At 42.7% G+C, this 19,757-nt stretch overlaps 2 protein-coding genes across 2 annotated transcripts; one reads left to right on the top strand and one right to left on the bottom strand.

Annotated features, from left to right (window-relative positions):
* The first annotated feature begins 2,979 nt into the window (after window positions 1–2,979).
* LOC105904783 (extracellular calcium-sensing receptor) lies at window positions 2,980–6,700 on the top strand. Its single transcript, XM_012832718.3, has 6 exons — window positions 2,980–3,056; window positions 3,223–3,511; window positions 3,741–4,553; window positions 4,776–5,006; window positions 5,322–5,445; window positions 5,724–6,700. Exons 1-6 carry the CDS (start codon window positions 2,980–2,982, stop codon window positions 6,629–6,631), a joined length of 2,442 nt encoding a protein of 813 aa, XP_012688172.2. The 3' UTR covers window positions 6,632–6,700.
* Window positions 6,701–9,752: 3,052 nt separating this feature from the next.
* On the bottom strand, window positions 9,753–13,768 carry LOC105904803 (extracellular calcium-sensing receptor-like). Its single transcript, XM_012832738.3, has 6 exons — window positions 13,535–13,768; window positions 13,034–13,325; window positions 11,952–12,770; window positions 11,522–11,740; window positions 10,813–10,936; window positions 9,753–10,700 (listed from the first exon to the last, which is right to left on the bottom strand). The coding sequence occupies exons 1-6, from the start codon at window positions 13,750–13,752 to the stop codon at window positions 9,802–9,804; spliced, it is 2,571 nt and encodes an 856-aa protein (XP_012688192.3). The 5' UTR covers window positions 13,753–13,768; the 3' UTR covers window positions 9,753–9,801.
* Window positions 13,769–19,757: the final 5,989 nt, after the last annotated feature.

A 19,757-nucleotide genomic window follows, 5' to 3' on the forward strand; every position in this document is an offset into this window, starting at 1 on the left:
TGCAGTAAAAAAACATGGTCTCCCTTCTTGTTCCAAGTCATACACATGACCAGCTGTGACTGATTAGCCAGGAACAATTATTTTTCCGCCCCCACCAGTCAGGGCGGTGAGAGACATGAGCAGTCTGTTGTCCCCTCGTCACACGCAGGGAAACGTGATGGAAAACAGATTGGCCATGGGGACACGTGCACTTAATGAAGCACTATTCAGTCATGATTACACCTCTCAATAGCTCACTCCTAACCACATGTGGATTGCACACTTCAGCATGCCCTCCCTATCACCTTGTAACATTGTATTTGTCCTGAGAATAGGGACAATAGAGGATAATGAATGTGAATACCATCAGATGCAGCTGCAGCTAATATGCTGAGAACATAGTTGTTGTTTTGATTTAATAACCAGAAAAGACAAAAATATAAACGCCAGTGCTGATAGCCCAGCAGTTGGTGATAGATGAACCAACTTGATGCTAAAATGACAACAATAGTCAGAACAATGGTCGCTTGTAAAAGTTAGAATTTTTTCTGGATCAAAATCCTTATCTACACAAAACCCTTGCTAACATATGTAAATCATCTCCAGAAATATGGGGCGCCGTTTGTAAAATGTTGCACGTTCTAAAACCCTATTTTCTATGGGGAAAAAAGCACAACAATATTCAAATGTCACTTTTTCAAACATTTAGAGAGATATTCATGTAAGGATAATGTTTGGCAGTAACACAAAGTTGTTGAATAATATAAATGTTTAATCTAAATGTAAATGTTAAATATAAACGTAAATGTTCAATGTTATATATAAATGTTAAATATAAGTGTTAAATGTAAATGTTAAATGTAAATGCTAAATGTAAATGTTAAATGTAAATGTTAAATGTAAATGTTAAATGTAAATGTTAAATGTTCAGTCTACATGTCAGATTTGAAGGCTGAACCTTACAATATTTACGGTAATTGGCTTTGATAGTTTTCACGTCACGTCAGAATTACCAGCTTGCGGGCAAGAAATACACTCCACAGCTGTCTACCACTGGAATTTATACAGGAACTGACCATCTTTCATTCAAGATTATTTAATATATCCGCTTTAAAATTGTCTGACATAGGTAGTAAAATGCCAAACAGTTGTTGCTCGGTTGCCTGTTCAAATTGGCGAGGAGACAAGCCCGGCTGTTTCCAGCTGATTGTAGACGTCTTCTGGGTCACCTTTTCTCAGGCGGGCAGTAAAGTAGCCTTATTTTTGGAGCTTGCAATAAAAGCAGTAACCCTGTTTTGGTCGCCTCATTTATCAGAATAACTACCTAAAACGGGAACAGATCAAGAAATAAAGTCAAGAAACAAAGCATCAACACGATTAAAATTGGATTACCCGGTTTCTGCTCTGAGATTGTGACAAGTACCTAAGCAAGTAGGCTAGGCTACTGTATTTTGTCATCCAACTGGTAATACTACAATGCCAGTAGAAAATACTTGGGAAGAAAATTTCAGTTGTCATTCGCCAGATCAGGTGGTTGTACTTGTGTTAACCAGGAAATTGTGTCAAATGATAAAGAACAGTGTTGGGTAGGCTAAAGGCGGCTAGCTAACAGCATGTAGCTCGCTAGATGGTAGCTAGCTATTGAATGGCAATCATCTTTGCTCTGATGATGAAGATGTTTATTAGTTTTCACCTTCCAGACGACATCGTTATGAACCCATCCCCCTCTGAAAATTAAATTACTATCTGTGATTTTGGTAGGCTTTCAGTTTTTGAGGTGTGTAGGGGGACGGATTTTCAATTAGATAGATGTAAATATCTCCAAACTGGAGCTCAGGCAGGGACTTCTACGACGTTATAGAAATACAAATATCAGCGGGTGCAGTAAAGGGATCACAGGTTCCCAAAATGTAATTTTTTTCTAGATATCTCTGTCTGACTATTGTGGTATGATCTGTGTTTGATGACGATCGTAATTGAGTAGGCTGCGCTGCTCGACGATGTCCACTGTTGGTCGACATCTTCGCTTTTGCCCGCAAGGTATCCCTTGTAGTGTGACTGAAAGCTATGAATTACCGTAAATATTGTAATGTTCTGTCGTCAAGTCTGACATGTAGACTGAACATTTACATTTACATTTAACATTTACATTTACATTTAACATTTACATTTAGCATTTGATATTTGATATTTGTATTTACATTTAACATTTACATTTAACACTTATATTTAACATTTATATATAACATCGAACATTTACGTTTATATTTAACATTTACATTTAACATTTACATTTATATTTAACATTTACATTTAACATTTAACATTAACATTTAGATTAAATATTTATATAATTTAACAACTTTGTGTTACTGCCAAAAATGATCCTTGGAAAAGTTATCGCATGAATTTACATGAATTTATCTTTAAATGCTTGAAAAAGTGACATTTGAATATTGTCATGCTTTTTTTTCAAATGATAATGCTAAATGTACCAAAACTGAGCAGGATTTTCGAACGTGCAACATTTTACAAACGGCGCCCCATACAGAAAGGCCCCACTGTATGAGGAAAAGCTAACTATTATGCCTTTATGCTGTGTGTTTGAGTTCTACATGTTTGTGTGTAAATATGTGTGTGTGTGTGTGTGTGTGTTGGCATATGTTTCAGTGTACGGTGTGCATGTGTATACGTGTGGGGATCTGCGCATGTGTGTATGCACGAGGCTCTCTCCTTCTCCCCCATTTCATTTCCCTGAAGATGGGAACCTCATTAATTTGCACCAATAAAGGGCCACTGAAGCAAGGCCAGAGTACAGAGCAGGGGGGGAGAGGTCTACAGGTCCAGAGACCCGATGTGGAGATGGCTCTGCTCCCCACTGTCGCACTGCTCCTCTGCCTCCTTTACCCCAGCCTTAGAGCAGCGAGTGGGGGATGCCAGCGCTTGCAGGACCTTGACTCCACCGTGGTGCACAAGGATGGGCAGGTTATCCTGGGAGGGATGTTCCCCATTCACTCGAAAGGAGTTGAACAAAAACTGACTTTCTCAAATAGACCAGGCAAGAGACGATGTCGAGGGTAAACAGCGCTAATCTGCTCAGAGTGACACATACTCTTTTTTTTTAGTTAATCCATTATCTCATTGTTCTGTTGTAATGTAATGTCATTTGTTGTTGTTTGCCTTTGTCTTCATTTGATAGTTTACGTGAGCAAGAGTCATGAAATGAATGAATTTCTCTGACAGGTTTAATCTGCGAGTGTTTCGCTGGTCCCAGGCTATGGTGTACTTCATTGAAGAGATCAACAGGAACCCTGCCCTGCTGCCAAACATCACTCTTGGCTACAGGCTGTATGACACGTGTGGAGTGGAGATGTTCTCTCTCAGAACAGCCCTGTCGGTGATCTCACAGCCCCTGAAGAGGAACAGCACAGGGGTGTGTGTGTCTCCCAGTGTCCCTCTCATAGTGGGGGATTCTGGATCGTCTCTGTCTATGGCCATCTCCAGGGTGCTCAACCTCTTTAAGGTCCCATTGGTGAGAGACAAACACAAACATGTATGAAATCTTTGCATCCATACATCAACAAAAATATATTTTCTTTGTAGCGATAGCTTAAAAAAAGGGGTGATTTTTCATTGAACCTCTCCTCTATCTGTGCTTTATTTGTCCTCACTCTCTCCCACTTGCTCTCTCTCTCTCTTTCTCTGTCTGAATCTCACTGTTTTTGTATTCCTCTTCTGTCTGTTTATCTTCTTCTCTCTAGGTGAGTTACTTTGCATCCTGTGCCTGTCTGAGTGACAAGAGCCAGTTTCCATACTTTTTCCGGACCATCCCCAGTGACGTGAACCAAGCGAGGGCTCTTGCCTATTTGGTCAAACACTTCGGCTGGACCTGGGTGGGCACCATGGGGGCAGACGATGACTACGGGCGCATAGGCATCGACATGTTCACAGCCGAACTAACTCGTCTGGGCGTGTGTGTGGCGTACCGGATCACCATCCCCAAGCTTCCCTCCCGACAGCAGCTGCGGGAGATTGTGGGAATCATCCGGGACTCCACAGCTCAAGTGGTGGTGGCGTTTGCTATCGAGGAGGACATTGAGCCTGTGGTGAAAGAGATGGTGTCACAGAATGTGACAGCAAAGCAGTGGGTGGCCAGTGAGGCCTGGGTCACCTCCACTCTCATATCCACTCAGGAGAACTTCCCCTCCCTCAGTGGCACCATCGGCTTCGCCATCCGCCGGGCTGAGATCCCGGGTTTAAAGCATTTCCTGCAGAACCTCAGACCTCTGGCTAGTCCCTATAACCCATTTGTCAGAGAATTCTGGGAAACGCAGTTCCAGTGCTCCTTCAACACCACACTTCCAGCTGCCTCTATGGCTGAGCCCGTGCATTACTCCAAGAGCTGCACTGGCAAGGAGAGGGTTGAGGACACAGACAGCATCTACAACGATGTGTCACAGCAAAGGGTCACTTATAACATGCACAAGGCTGTTTATGCTGTGGCACATGCTCTGCATAACTTACTGATAGACCAGAACTCAACAATCTCAATTCACAGTCTCCATCCATGGCAGGTGGCGTACAACTAGACTTTTTGAATACTATGCAAATATGTGCTATTCATGATGATGTATATTAATCTAATGTGAAATAGGCATTATGGATTCTGTTCTAAGAATGGAAAACTACTCTTCATTTACAGAAACCTGTTTTACTTATTTGTGTCATTCCTGATGAATTTCATATTTATGTCTCATGTTTGATTTCATATTCTATGTCATTATTATACCCTCCAGGTGGTTCAGTACTTGCATACGGTTAACTACACAAACATCTTTGGTGACGTGGTGCATTTTGATGAGAACGGAGACCCCGCGGGTGCGTATGACATTGTAAACTGGCAGAGGAGCTCTCCCGGTGGGCTCGTGGAGTATGTCACAGTCGGCAGGTTTGACTCGAGTCTGCCTCCCACTCAGCAGCTGCTGCTGAACTCTGACAGCATCATATGGCATGGAGGAACAGGAGAGGTGAGCAACATCTTACCAAAAAGACTTTAAAATTCCCACTTACTGTGGTATGAGAAGTTAGATCTATTGACCTGCGTTGTTTAAAAAAAGGAACGGCATTGATGTCACATTCTCCTCCTCATTGTATCCCACTCTGTTTTGCTTTTATGTGATGTTGTGATGAAATGTATAGATGATATATCTAGAAGAAATGCTATATGTAGAAATGCAGGTAATTCATTCAGTGGGTTCATTAATCAGTAACTATCAATCACAGAGTGAAAACTGTTTACAAAGGAGCAGGGCACTGAGCTGTGTTTGGTGTTATGGGCGCAGGTTCCAAAGTCCGTTTGCTCTGCCAGCTGTCAGCATGGCTACAGGAAAGCCACCAGAGAGGGCCAGCCTGTGTGCTGCTATGACTGTGTCCCATGTGCAGAGGGCACTATCACAAACCACACAGGTAAGGACAGAAACCGTTTATGCAACATTATGCTCCCTGTGCAAAACTATACACACCCTCACACACACACACACACACACACACACACACAGAGTTTATTGAGGAGATATACACATATATAAGATATATTGTATGTTATTGCCTTGTTATTTGACTACATTGGTCTCATACATGCTCTTCCCAGATTCTGCGTCTGTTTTCTCACTGGTCACGCTGCACATGAACGGAGACACCGTCTCTCTCTCTCTCTCTCTCTCTCTCTCTCTCTCGCTCTCTAGACCAGCCTGAATGCACTCCCTGTCCTGATGACTTCTGGTCCAATGCCCTGAGAGACGCCTGCGTCCGGAAGCAGATTGAGTTCCTGTCCTATACCGAGGCCTTCGGCATGGCTCTGGCAGCCACCGCCATTCTGGGTGCCGTGTTCACGCTGGTGGTGGTGGCCGTCTTCCTGCGGCACAGGGGCACCCCCATCGTCCGCGCCAACAACTCGGAGCTGAGCTTCCTGCTGCTGCTCTCCCTGGGCCTGTGTTTCCTGTGCACGCTCACCTTCCTGGGCCAGCCCTCGCCCTGGGCCTGCCCGCTGCGCCGCACCTCCTTTGGCCTGAGCTTCGCCCTCTGCCTGTCCTGCCTGCTCTGCAAGACCCTGGTGGTGCTCATGGCTTTCAGGGCCACGCTGCCCGGCAACAACGCGGCACGCTGGTTCCGCCGGCCGCAGCAGCGCCTGAGCGTGTTTGTCTGCTCCACGGTGCAGGTGGTTGTCTGCGCTGTGTGGCTGTCTAGAGCGCCGCCGTACCCTATTAGAAACACGTGGTTGTACCGGGACAGGATCATCCTCGAGTGTCACATGGGCTCGGTGGCGCTCTTCTGCTGTGTGCTGGGTTACATTGGCTGTCTTGCCGCTTTCTGTTTCATACTGGCCTTCCTGGCTCGCAAACTGCCTGATAATTTCAACGAAGCCAAATTCATCACATTCAGTATGCTGATATTCTGTGCAGTCTGGATCACATTCATACCAGCTTATGTCAGCTCTCCTGGGAAGTTTACTGTAGCAGTGGAGATATTTGCTATTTTGGCGTCTAGTTTTGGTGTCCTTTTTTGTATATTTTTCCCTAAATGTTACATAATCATATTTCTGCCAGAACGTAACACAAAGAAGTTCATCATGTCACAAAAAGGGGGTCGATGAGACTTTAAAAGCCCAAGTCCATTACCTTATTGTCATAGGTGAATATGAATAAATGGCAGATTAACACTATTGGTGAGTGTAAGCATAATTGATAATGTGTTATTTTGTGTCTTTAATTAAGTATCTGCCTTGCTTGTAAGACAGTAAGGAACTGTAGTAGAGTGGTACAAGTGTGCAATATGATAATAATGTAGTCATGGCAATGCATGTATTTGTCTCCTGTGAAGTGTGTGTGTGTACTCTGACCACCAGAGAGCGCTAAAGATCCAATGAATTCTATTAAACAACATTGTCACAATACCACACTTGGAGGATGTGCCCTTTGTAATACCCAAAGAAAAGTCCTGTAAAGAGAAAAAGCTTATTTATATATATACTCTATAGCTGTGGCTCTGCATTCAGTCACAGCACGTAAAGGCAAAGTTGTTTCTCGGCTTGTGTTTCCAATAGTCATTCACCCATACCACTTTTTTCAGACCGAGTACGAGTATTTTACATTTCTGTACATAAGGTAATATCTCTACTATAAGTCATGGACAGTATTTCTACCATAAAAATAACAATTACCATTGCAATGCAAGATTGTATTTCCATCAGCTGTGCTCTGGTTAAAATAAAACATAAATAATAATATGAATACAAAATAAAATGTGTAATAGGAGGCTATTTCCAACCAAAAATAAGCATAAAACCTTCAAAACAGTGGTGTTGGCACATGGTATCTGAGAATTTTTTATGAGTATGAGTAGGAGTATATGAGCACAGTATTGGCCGAATAGCCAACACTGGTATCAGTGGCATCCCTAGTGTCCAACAGCCCCAGTGTCCTCTGGAAGTAGTTGACGGGTTAAGTAAAGAGAAAAGATTGTGATAATAAAAGTATATTTGTAAAAATGGGTTAAAAGTGTAAGGGGAGATTTATAATTATTTATTAGTCGTTTTGCTCCCTTCTACTGTGAATGCAGAGTATTTCCTAGTACAAAGAAAATATGATTATTTAAAGCCAAATTGGCTTTCAGCATCTCTCTGCATGGAATGGTGATTTGGCTATGGCCTCAGCCAAGATCTGAGCTGCTGCATGGAGATTTGAAGCAACAACACCGACTCATTACCACACATTACAAAACCTCCTTTGCATTGTTTATGTCCGCTTCTTCAGAAACCCCTTTGCATGCATTACATGTAACACTTCATCCCCCTCTCTCTCTGTACATCAGACTCCGTGTTGCAATACCAATAGTAGTGGCACACAGTACACAGCCGTCTTTCTTACTCTTCCAACACAGAAGTATGCTATAGTTATTTGCGTGAGCGCTGATCTGTCACTGTCTCACACCTCCCGTAGCGGTGGAGGTGGCGGTGGCCGTGATCGATGCTCTGTGTCTGCCTGAGTACTCCTCTGAGGAGAGGCACAGGCCCAGCGGAGCAGAGGCCTTCCCTCCAGGCATGTCTGAGGCGAGGAGGGGGCCAGGCCACGCTTGTCAGCTCACACCTCCTGATGTGCTAGGAAAATGACTGCTGCTCAGAAAGCAGCCTCACACCGTCTGCATAGCCCATGCCAGCTCTGCTAATGAGGTTTAATAGCTCATTTTATGTCCATTAAGCTTAGCATGCTGACTGCGTTTGTTCATCACACTGTACCCCCCAAATCCCCCCCCCCCCCCCCCACACACACACACTAGGCCTCACGTAACACCAGATCTAACACACCTTGAAGATGATGAAAAAGAAAGAGGAGAGAAAGGTGTGTGTCTGTGTGTGTGTGTGTGTGTGTGTGTGTGTATGTGTGTGTGTGTGTGTGTGTGTGTGTGTGTGTGTGTCAGGTCAGGTAAAGAGAGGAGCAAAAATCCAAGTAAGACTTTCTGTTATTGTTCTGTGCGTACCTATAGCATCACTAATCATTCCCTCTGGGGAAACAAATGATGTTTGTAAATGCACTCCAAAACCTGCACTGACTTCAGTTTTACTTTGCAGTGAGTCAGCATTTTGTTTTAAAGTGGGAAGTTGGTTACTTCCAATATATGGAATTACTCCTTGGAGTATACTCTATGATATGTATGTCTTGGTAATAAGAAGCTATTGGTATTTTATCTGCCACAAAAGCGAGACAGTATTTGTGTGCTACTATTATTCATATCATGTACAGTATGCATACATTCAGGACTGTATTGCCCTGTGAAAATCACTGACTTCAATGATATTTTAATTAATCCTTTTTAAGGACAAGCAGGTTATTCAGTAATGGGCTGGAAAAGTAGAGGCACAAAAGTTAACTTTTGAAGTTAAGCTGACAATGTTTACCCTGGTTTATCATTACTATTTTACTGTATTTCATTAGGTTAGGGTGAAACGACCTTGTTTGTTGTTATCACTACAGTTGCATCTAATGTTAGAAAGTAAAAAGAAAAGCAGTTTGAGTACAGAATGGATTAATTCCTTCCCTTGCTCTTCGAGGGGGCTGGCATTGCTGATTGCCACTGAACACTTGATTCTTCTGTTGTGCGCCCTTATGAGTCCCACCAGATACAGTGTCGCTCCGGGCAGCACAATGGGCTCATTTGGGGCAATTGACTGGGGCTTTTGTCCGGTGGTGTATATCCAGTGATGGCACTGAGGTCATACAAGATGGTGGACACTCACAATAGCAACCAGCTCCTTGGGGAAAGTCAGTCGACAGTGGATTGGCCAGATGAGGATTGAGTGGAGGTGGAGTGCTGAACAAGAGGTCTGTTGTGTGTGTGTGTGTGTGTGTGTGTGTGTGTGTGTGTGTGTGTGTGTTCGTGTGTGTTCGTGTGTGTTCGTGTGTGTTCGTGTGTGTGATTAAAATACATTTTACAGGGGAGGAGGATGAGGGGTATGGTGTGGACAGGATTCTCACGGTGGAAACATTTGCTCTCCAACACACAGCATCAGTTGTTGGAGGGAAGACTTACAGTTCTGGCAAAGAGCAATATTTTCTTTTTCAAAGTTAACATGTGGCATAATTTACAATTGTGGAGAAAGTGTTGGCAGAGAGATCAGAAGGGCAATTGACATTTTCACAAATCATTTTATTTTACTACAGCATTGCAAGTACATGAATTTCTGACAAACACAATCCAAAACAAATAAATGTCACAATGACAGATGAAAGAGACTGAAAGACAATAAGAACAACACAGAGTGCATTGTTATTTGGCCATCATGTTCTTCTTGGTATTTTTTTGTGGCCGGAACAGAATGATGTAACATTTTGGTGCAAAAATGCACAGGAGCAGCCCATAGCTGGAGGCCAGGATGGCGAAAATTTCCACGGCCACAGTGTACTTTCCTGGCGAGCTCACATAGGCTGGTATGAACGCTATCCACACGGCGCAAAAGATCAGCATGCTGAAGGTGATGAACTTGGCCTCATTAAAATGATCAGGGAGCCTCCTGGCAAAGAAAGCGAGTAAGAAACAGACAGTTGCCAGCAGCCCAATGTAGCCCAGCAAAGCAGCAAACCCAGCCAGAGAGAGGGCTGCACACTCCAGGACTACTATGGCGCTGTGGACGGTGGCTTTATTTGTAGTGGGGAGCGGAGGGTCCAGTGTAAGCCACAGCACACACACCAGCCCCTGGATCAAGGTGCTCAAGCAGATACCAATCCTCTGCTGTGCCGGCCCGAAGTAGCGCATCAGGTTGCTGCTTGGCAGAGTGGCACGGAAGGCCACAAGGACCACCACCGTCTTACTGAGGATGCATGATATGCACACCACAAAACTCACCCCAAAGAGGGTGTGTCTCAGCATGCAGGACCAGGACAGCGGTCGGCCAATGAAGGCTAGGGCGCACAGGAAGCAGGGGATGAGGGAGAGCAGCAGAAGGAAGCTCAGCTCCGAGTTGTTGGCACGAACCAGAGGTGTGTCCCTGTGGTGGATGAATGTCCCAAGGACAGCACATGTGAGCATCGCCCCGGAGATCGAGAGCACTGTCAGAATGATCCCCATTGGCTCTTGGAAAGAGAGAAACTCTTCTTGCTTTGGGATACATTCTGTCCTCAGGTTGTTGGACCAAAAGTGCTCTGGACATCTTGTGCATCCTGTCGCACCTTGATTTAAAAAAGTAAGTAAAACAAACCAAACAGCAAAGTCAAACGTTGCATACGATGTGAGCAGTCTAATAAAGTAAGACCAACTGTAAAAGTGACTAAAGAATTGTACCTGTTTCATTGCTGATTTCCCCATCTGGGCATCGAATACAGTCAAAACAGCAAACAGGTTTTCCCTTTTGCAGAGCCCTCCAGGTGCCAGGGGTGCAAGGGGCACTGCATACTGATACAGGCACCTGCAGAAAACCAGCAAAATGCCCTGCTATTGACCTTTAAATATCCTGTACATAACTCCAAAAAGGTTATTGTCATAGCAACTAAGCCCTCGTTCTGTTGTCTCCCCACACCCTGATTAAACACATTGTATAATATGTACATCTAAAATATTGATTTGTAGCAGTGCTATTTTTCTAAAGTGAAAAAAGATTTAGCCCTTTTTCAGTTTCTGCTGAAAAACATCTGTGGTGGTGAACAATGCTGGTAGTCAGCATAATAGATCAGAGGTCTCAGTCTGCAGTGTACTCAATCTTATTATTTAAACAAAAAAAATACAAATAAATCCGTTAACTGTGACCTCCCTCGCACATTCTTTGGACCGCTTCCTCTCTGGAGGGTGCTGGCGTGTTGGCTTAAAGTGTCCACATTGTCTTCACACATTCTAACGTATCCATGCCTTCCTAACATAAACAGACCCTTCTGAGAAAAACATATTTTCAGTGAGTCTCTTTGCTTTTTTCTAACTTCTCTGTGTTTAAGAGACAACAGTATTAAGCATGGTTTCATCACAACGAATCTTTTTACTCATTAGCTGACATTTTTACCTTGTTGGTCCAACCACCACCCCACACAACTTTAGAGAGGTCCAGCTGGAGTTTCTGATGTGAGTCATACTGTCCCACCTTCACAAATTCAGCCGTGCCCCCATGACCTATTTGCCAGTTGATGATGTCATAAGATGCAGAAGGGTCTCCATTTACATCAAAGTTTACAATGTCTCCCAGAGGTGCTGTAAAATTCACCCTCTTTAGGTAGTGAAGGAGCTTCAAAAATAGATTAAAACACACACACAAACATACAGAGAGAGAGAGAATGAGAGAGAGATAAAGAGAGAGAGAGAGCGAGACACACACACAGAGAACACATTATTTTTCATACACTAATCAGCAGGCTACAATCCAAACTAAATCAAAAATGATCATATGACTGATAAGATGGTATGAAAACGTAATAAAGTTGCACTGCATGACCTACTTGTTTTGGCATAATCTTATTGATGTTGGGACACTTCCCATTTTGAAATGGCCCCTGCCCTGGTTGGCAAGCAAGCATGTCTTGAATGGCATGGGCAACAGCATACACAGCCTTGTACACATTAAAGCTCACTCCCAGCTGAGTCACATCCGAGTATGAGCTGGCCTTCTCCTCTATGCTCTCTGTCCCCGTGCACTGGGGCCTGTCGGCCCTGGAGGAGGGATTTCCCTCTAGTGAGCACTCAAACAGCGTCTCCCAGAACTCTCTTACAAACGGCTCAGTCTTCGACCCCGCAGGCTTGATGCGGGTGAGGAAGGGGCCCAAGCCAGGGATTTGGGCCTTCCTCAGGGCAAAGCCCAGTGTCCCCACCAGTGAGGGCAAATTCTGAGGGGTTGAAATGTCGAAAGTTGTAACCCAGCCCTCTGAGCCAATCCACTGCCTGTCACTGATGTTCTGCCTCACCACTTCCTCCAGGAGCACTTTGGCATCTTTGGCGATGGCAAAGATCACCACCACCCTTGCTGTAGACAGACGAATGGTCTCCACAATGTGTCTTATCCGCCAGGGGGTGTGGGCTTTGGGGATGACTTGGCTGAAGGCGACACAGACGTCTGAGCCCTGCAGCTCATCCAAGAGCAGCTGTGCCCCGTAACGGCCATAGTCGTCATCTCCAAACACCAGTCCGATCCATTCCCAGCCCAGCAGCTGCAGCAGACGAGCGAGTTCTTTAGACTGGAAAGCATCGCTGGGGACTGTGCGAAAAAAGGTTGGGTACTTCCGTCTGTCACTTAGACATGCACAGGAGGCAAAGTAGCTGACCTATAGAGGACCGACATGAACATACAAATACATAAAAAGACAGAGATGGAAATTGTACAGCCTACATGAAAAATATATGAGGTATCATTCCACAATGGATTAGTGCTCTGTTACAAATGTTATTTTCCCTGCTCTACATCAGAAATAAAACTGGAATACAACTGGTAGGGATGAGAGTCCTTCATCGTTCCAGAATAAACAACAATCCATAATTACAGAGAGCAGAGAGAATAAACAGTGATTAGCATTGTGCCCTGTCTCACCATGGGGATGTCAAAAATACCCAGAGTCCGAGCAACTGCAATGGAGCCAGACGACCTGGCATCACCGATGATGACAGGCACCTGAGGGGTGCCAGTGCAGCTGGAACCCCACAAAGCAGCGTCCTGCCCCGTCACCATGGCCAGCGCTGCACCAACTGTCGTCTGCTCCTCCAGGCAGGAGTCAAATGCCAGGTACCCCAGGGTGAGGTTTGGCAGCAAGCCAGGGTTACGGTTAATCTCCTCAATGGTAAACACCATAGTCTGCAGCCAGCGATAGTTCCGTAAGATGAACCTGCAAAGAAATAAGGACTTCCAGTATTTGAGGGAAACTTTGTTCATTCTTACTGTACTTAAATACATACTGAAAAGAGAGGTCATTCCTCAGCAAAACTACATACATGCATACATTCATTTATCAAAATATGCAATGTTATAAAAACATGTAGTGTAGAACTGAGGAGTACTTAATGCAACACAGTTTGCGTTCTCAACTCTACTTACTTCTGACATGTAGCGTTGCTCATTTGCCCTTTGAAAGTCAGATCAGGCTTAGGTGCCATGATATGAACAGGAAACAGTCCCCCTATGACCACATCTCCCTCCTTGTAGAGACTATTAGACACAGTCTTCCACTGTAGACGACAGGCAGGCTCCTGGCCATCTACCCAGCCCTGACCACAGAAGACCAATAGCAGCCAGAGCCCAACGCTGATGCCCATCACCTGTACAAGCAACAGAGAAAGACGGATGACATAAGGTGAAGACGCCTGACATCCCCTTCACAGAGTGAGACAAGAGAAATTGAGACCCTGCTTAAGAAGAGGTACATTTGCCCAGAGCAAACTAAACAAGTGAATACACAGGAGCATTCTGGGCGGGTTGGGTGGGGTGGAGATAATTGGACAAAGCGATAATTGGACAAAGTGAGCCACGGCTACAGAGAAACAAAAACACTATACTTAAGAACTATTACTTTACCCCAATTCATGTAGGACCCAGAGGGATATTTCTTATAGATACAGTATGTGAGGTTATTTGGTATTCTGTCGATACTTCAAATATTTTACTATTTAAGATGTTCTGCATGAGAGTTGCCTGTTCATAGGCTTGTAGTTAGTGATGAGAGAGAACCTGTGACATGCCCAAAGGAAAAAGCCTTTTATTTACAATCCACAGGGAGTCGTGTTTAATTATAGCAAATGAGATAATTGTAGTGACTCTGGGGCTAGTCATTCAATCACTTTGTTTTCCAGGGATTTTGAGGACCATTAGCCCTCCCACACTGACACACTTCACTTGCACAAATACAAACAAACACACACACACACACACACACACACACACACACACACACACACACAAAACACGAAACACACACACAACACACAACACACAAAACACACACACACACACACACATACACATAACACACAAAACACACATACAAACAACTAGACTCTCTTGAAGCATCTGCTCCTTGCAACGTCTTGTATAATGTGTTATCAGCTCAAAGCACGTGAACAGACAGATCCAGCAAGAGAAGATGAAAGAGTGGCATAGGACAAACAGCAGCGTGGCTGGCGAGGTGTGGACGAGAGCTGTGCCTGCTCAAGTTCCTCTCACAGAGCCACTCCACACCACTCACTCCTGATCAGAAGCTGCGGTTGGTGTTCAGCTTGACCTCAGGCAATTACTGTCAGCCGTCACCTCCACTGTTCTCCAGCGCTTTCATAACAGTCAACTTCAGGCACATGCTCCTCATATTCCTATGATAAAATCGGCTGGGGTGTACAGTAAAGCAACTCATTCAAATTACTGATTCCAAATCAGTTTACAGCTTGCATATGGATGTATTGCAAGTACATTAATATTACAGTTTTTCTCGATGGCTAACACACATTTTTTGAAAGCATGCCTCGTTTTCTCCAAACTGTAAACACAAATCCCAAAACCACTCACACAAAATGCAAAACCCTTTATATCTCCTGCAAAATGCAACTTTGCTTTCAAAACAGTGTTATGTCAAAAGGGTATTTTGTTTTCAAATGACAAACACAGCCCATTATATGAGTAGACATTCTAAGCATCGATTGTACACTGACGTGCTCAATGGAAAACACTACTATGAAATGGGAAAACACCAGTATGAAGGCCTTATCAGGAGCATTATGTTACTGTACGCTTACTCCTGTAGTAAAATATAACTGTATAATGTTTTTACTCAAATATAAAACAACACACAAATATACAGTAACAACTAAAATACTTCTTTATTTTTTCCAAAAGTGCTGTAGCCTATACATCACAGCAAACACAACTGAATGTGTAAATGATTTGCACAGAACAAACAATAAGATATAGGCCAGTACAGTCAACAAAAAAAAGAAAGAAAAATGTCAAATAAAAAAGGAAAAACAACTACTGCATCCTGTTCTAGCTCAAGACAATATTGACAATGTTGTATCAGAAATAGACCTACACAATGTTGTTGCATTTTGTGTGAGTAGTTTAGGGATTTGTGTTTAGAGTTTTGAGAAAACGAGGCATGCTTCATGTGTGTAAGCAATCGAGAAAAAATGTAACATTGGATTGGATTACAATACAGTACAGTAATGTGTCAGTGCTGATAGGACGCAATCAGTTGTGGAAATGTATATGACTTACTTGCACATAGTCATAGCATAACTGTTTGACTGTCGGAGTTTCTGACAAAAGGCACCCTGTACACCTGCTTTATTCTCAAGGTGTTCCGCCTTAGAACACAGTCCACTGTGGCTAGGCTCACTGTATTGATGTTTAGGAATATGTCTTGGTCATCAATGGTTGCACTTTGTATTTGTTTACGTCATTTTACAGATACAGTACAATGGAAAATACAATACTAGTGTTTTCCTGTCATAGTAGTGTTTCTTACCTATTCCCTCTTCTGAATGTCCAGAGAATGGATGCAACTGAGAAGCGGCTTATATTTGGTTGAACCCTCTGGCCAGCCTCCAGCATGGTCAAACCATGGTTGACCACATGGTTGACCACAGTGGCCCGAATCTCATCAGAGATAATGGCTCTCCTTCTTGCTGTTTCTCTTCATCCTCTTCCTCCTCCTCCTCCTCCTCCTCCTCCTCTCACTCCTCTGCCTTTCTGATCACCTCTCACTTCAATGTTGCCATCAATTGTTCTCCAAACCAGGAGCTAACCTGTGGCCATCATATTGCTGAAGCTTTGATTTCAAATTGCACAACAGCCTTGGAAATGGAAGTTTTGCCAATTGAATAGCAGTGTGTTCTGTCTGAACACAAGGAGGTGTTGGCATTGATGAAGTGTGCAAAGTAGAAAGGATGGTGTTTAGTGTTTTGAAGAAAGTGTGGTTAACAATTGAAATCTGTGTCTAAAGCAGATAATTGTGTGTTGTGTTTTGAAGAAAGTGCGGTTAACAATTGAAATCTGTGTCTAAAGCAGATAATTGTGCTTATAGTTTAGCAGAATTGGTTTAGGGAGTTGGCACATGAGTTACAGGTTGTGGTCATTGTGCCATAAGTTCCAGTTTTTGAATGTAATGGCCTATATCCTATTGTTTGTTCTGTGCAAATCATTTACACATTCAGTTGTGTTTGCTGTGATGCTACAGCACTTTTGGAAAAAATAAAGAAATATTTTAGTTGTTATTGTATATTTGTGTGTTGTTTTATATTTGAGTAAAAACATCATACAGTTATATTTTACTACAGGAGTAAGCATACAGTAACACTGAACATGAAGAGGCATAATGCTCCTGATAAGGTCTTCATACTGGTGTTTTCCCATTCATAGTAGTGTTTTCCATTGAGCATATCAGTGTTCAATCGATGCTTAGAATGTCTACTCATATAATGGTCTGTGTTTGTCATTTGAAAGCAAAATACCCTTTTGAGGTGATGTCATGGTAAAAAGTGACCGGGTGCCAAAAAGAGCCCGGGTGATGTAATATTGGCTTTCGAACGACTCTTGAGTGACAGTTGCTATACCAACGTTCGCATTACGTAACCCGGACACTACGTAACCCGGGCACTTTTTGGTCAGTCTCAAGAGTCGTTCGAAAGCCATCAGCTACTTGTTAGTCACTTAATATTGTGCCTAAAACTATTAAGTATTCCGTTTTAGCTACCCCTGCCGGTATCCTGTACATCAACATTTGCAGTCAATACTACTTTTTGAATCGCTATATATTGTGGCTAAACACATTTTTACCCGGTAAATAAAGTGTTCCATTTTAGCCGTTAACATCATCATTTGCATTTCAATTGAAATGGTTTAGAGTAGATATTCGTTTTTATAAAAAGGAGAAAATATACTGATATACGGTGCTTGTTTATCTACCGTTTTAGCAAGCCAGCCAGTTAATTTGCTAACATCTTAAATAATATACGGTGCTTGTTCATCTACCTTTTTAGCAGGCCAGCCAGTTAATTTGCTCACATCTTAAATAATATACGGTACGGTGCTTGTTCAAATACCTTTTAAGCAAGCTAGCCAGTTAATTTAATAACATCTTAAATAATATTTGGTGCTTGTCCATCTACCTTTTAAGCAAGCCAGCCAGTTCATTTGCTAACATCTTAAATAATATACAGTGCTTGTTCATCTACCTTTTTAGAAAGCCAGCCAGTTCATTTGCTAACATCTTAAATAAATTAAGATCTACCATTATTTGTTGATATAGGCACCTGTGTGAAGTTGGCCCCCCGTCTCGTTCAAAATATTAAAATAGCACTGCTGTTCGTTTGTGCTAGGTTTGTGCTGGTTTGTGCCGTAAAAATTATTGTTTGTGCTGTTAAGGGTTTTGAATAATTCAAAATTACATTTTCTGGCCTGTGACGTCACTCAGCCCCCCGTACTCGCTCAAATCTCATCAAAATAGTCCCAATCGTTTGTGCTACGTTTGTGCTGGTTTGTGCTGTCAAAAAAAAATATTTTTGCTATTATGGTTTTAAAGATATTCCCGTTTTATTTTTCACACGTGACGTCACTCAGCGTAAGTGAGTCAACCTTCAAATCGCGTACAAATGGTCTCTATCGTTTGTGCTACGTTTGTGCTGGTTTGTGCTGTCAAAATAAATTGTTTTGCTATTATGGTTTTAAAGATATTAGCGTTTGATTTTTCACACGTGACGTCACTCAGCCCCCCCTCAACCTTCAAATCGCGTCAAAATGGTCTCTATCGTTTGTGCTACGTTTGTGCTGGTTTGTGCTGTTAAAATAAACATTTGTGCTACTATAATTTTTAAATAAAATGAAAACTTTATTTTGGCCACTTGTTATGTAACCAGCCCATTTGTTATGTAACCAGCCCCCCCACAACGTCCAAATCGCGTCAAAATGGTCTCTATCGTTTGTGCTACGTTTGTGCTGGTTTGTGCTGTCAAAAGAAATATTTGTGCTATTATGGTCTTAAAGATATTACTGTTTTATTTTTCACACGTGACGTCACTCAGCCCCCGTCAACCTTCAAATCGCGTCAAAATGGTCTCTATCGTTTGTGCTACGTTTGTGCTGGTTTGTGCGGTTAAAATAAACATTTGTGCTACTATAGTTTTTTAATTATTCTTAAAACTTTATTTTGGCCACTTGTTATGTAACCAGCCCCCCGACAATGTCCAAATCGAGCCAAAATGGTCTCTATCGTTTGTGATACGTTTGTGCTGGTTTGTGCTGTCAAAAGAAATATTTGTGCTGTTATGGTTTTAAATATATTACTTGTTTATGTTTCACACGTGACGTCACTCAGCCCCCCTTCAACTTTCAAATCGCGTCAAAATGGTCTATATCGTATGTGCTACGTTTGTGCTGGTTTGTGCTGTTAAAATAAATATTTGTGCTACTATAGTTTTTAAGTTATTGTTAAAACTTTATTATTCCCACTTGTTATGTAACCAGCCCCCTGCCAACGTCCAAATCGCGTCAAAATTGTCTCTATCGTTTGTGCTACGTTTGTGCTGGTTTGTGCTGTCAAAAGAAATATTTGTGCTATTATGGTTTTAAAGATATTAGCGTTTTATTTTTCACACGTGACGTCACTCAGCCCCCCCTCAACATTCAAATCTCACAAAATAGTCTCAATCGTTTGTGCTACGTTTGTGCTGGTTTGTGCTGTTAAAAGAAATATTTGTGTTAAGTTATTACCCCAACATCTTTCTTTCCAGCTGAGGAGCTGGAAGACCTGTCGTCCGCCGTTGGGATTTAAATAAAAACATGGCACAACTACGGGGAAATATCTCTTTGAGGAGGTATCCAAATGTGTAGCCTACATTAAATGGGGCTGCCTTGGGAGAAACGTGTGGGACTGACCACAGAGAGGCAAAAGAAATTAATGCCAATGATGTCTATTTTATTTTTGAAATTTGATCCCTGTGTTTATAGGCAATAATAATAGGCCTAAGCTTTAGGCTGCTTGTCCCAGATTCAATAGGCCTATGTTAAACTTAGGTTCATGTTTACATATGAAAAAATATAATATATATTTAATTTTTTAAGGTTCTCGGCATGGGAGCGGTATGAGGACCTGTCCACAGCACCTGAAAAACAGAACGTGCAACCTCATGTTGTGTTCTACACAAAAGAGTAGCAAAAACATTTATGACAGTGCAGCACAAACCAGCACAAACGTAGCACAAACGATAGAGACCATTTTGACGCGATTTGAAGGTTGAGGGGGGGCTGAGTGACGTCACGTGTGAAAAATCAAACGCTA

The sequence above is a fragment of the Clupea harengus genome, chromosome 9 (genome assembly GCF_900700415.2).
Source record: "Clupea harengus chromosome 9, Ch_v2.0.2, whole genome shotgun sequence".
In the NCBI taxonomy this organism is placed as follows: domain Eukaryota; kingdom Metazoa; phylum Chordata; class Actinopteri; order Clupeiformes; family Clupeidae; genus Clupea; species Clupea harengus.

Bases quoted from the DNA above. Each gene is read 5' to 3' on its own strand.
- LOC105904783 (XM_012832718.3), top strand. From the start codon at position 2,980: ATGTTCCCCATTCACTCGAAAGGAGTTGAACAAAAACTGACTTTCTCA. The intron at 4,554-4,775 runs GTGGCGTACAAC...TATACCCTCCAG, and splicing joins ACAGTCTCCATCCATGGCAG to GTGGTTCAGTACTTGCATAC. The intron at 5,446-5,723 runs GTAAGGACAGAA...CTCGCTCTCTAG, and splicing joins CACTATCACAAACCACACAG to ACCAGCCTGAATGCACTCCC.
- LOC105904803 (XM_012832738.3), bottom strand. From the start codon at position 13,752: ATGGGCATCAGCGTTGGGCTCTGGCTGCTATTGGTCTTCTGTGGTCAG. The intron at 12,771-13,033 runs GTGAGACAGGGC...GGTCCTCTATAG, and splicing joins GTATTTTTGACATCCCCATG to GTCAGCTACTTTGCCTCCTG. The intron at 11,741-11,951 runs GTAGGTCATGCA...CTATTTTTGAAG, and splicing joins ATAAGATTATGCCAAAACAA to CTCCTTCACTACCTAAAGAG.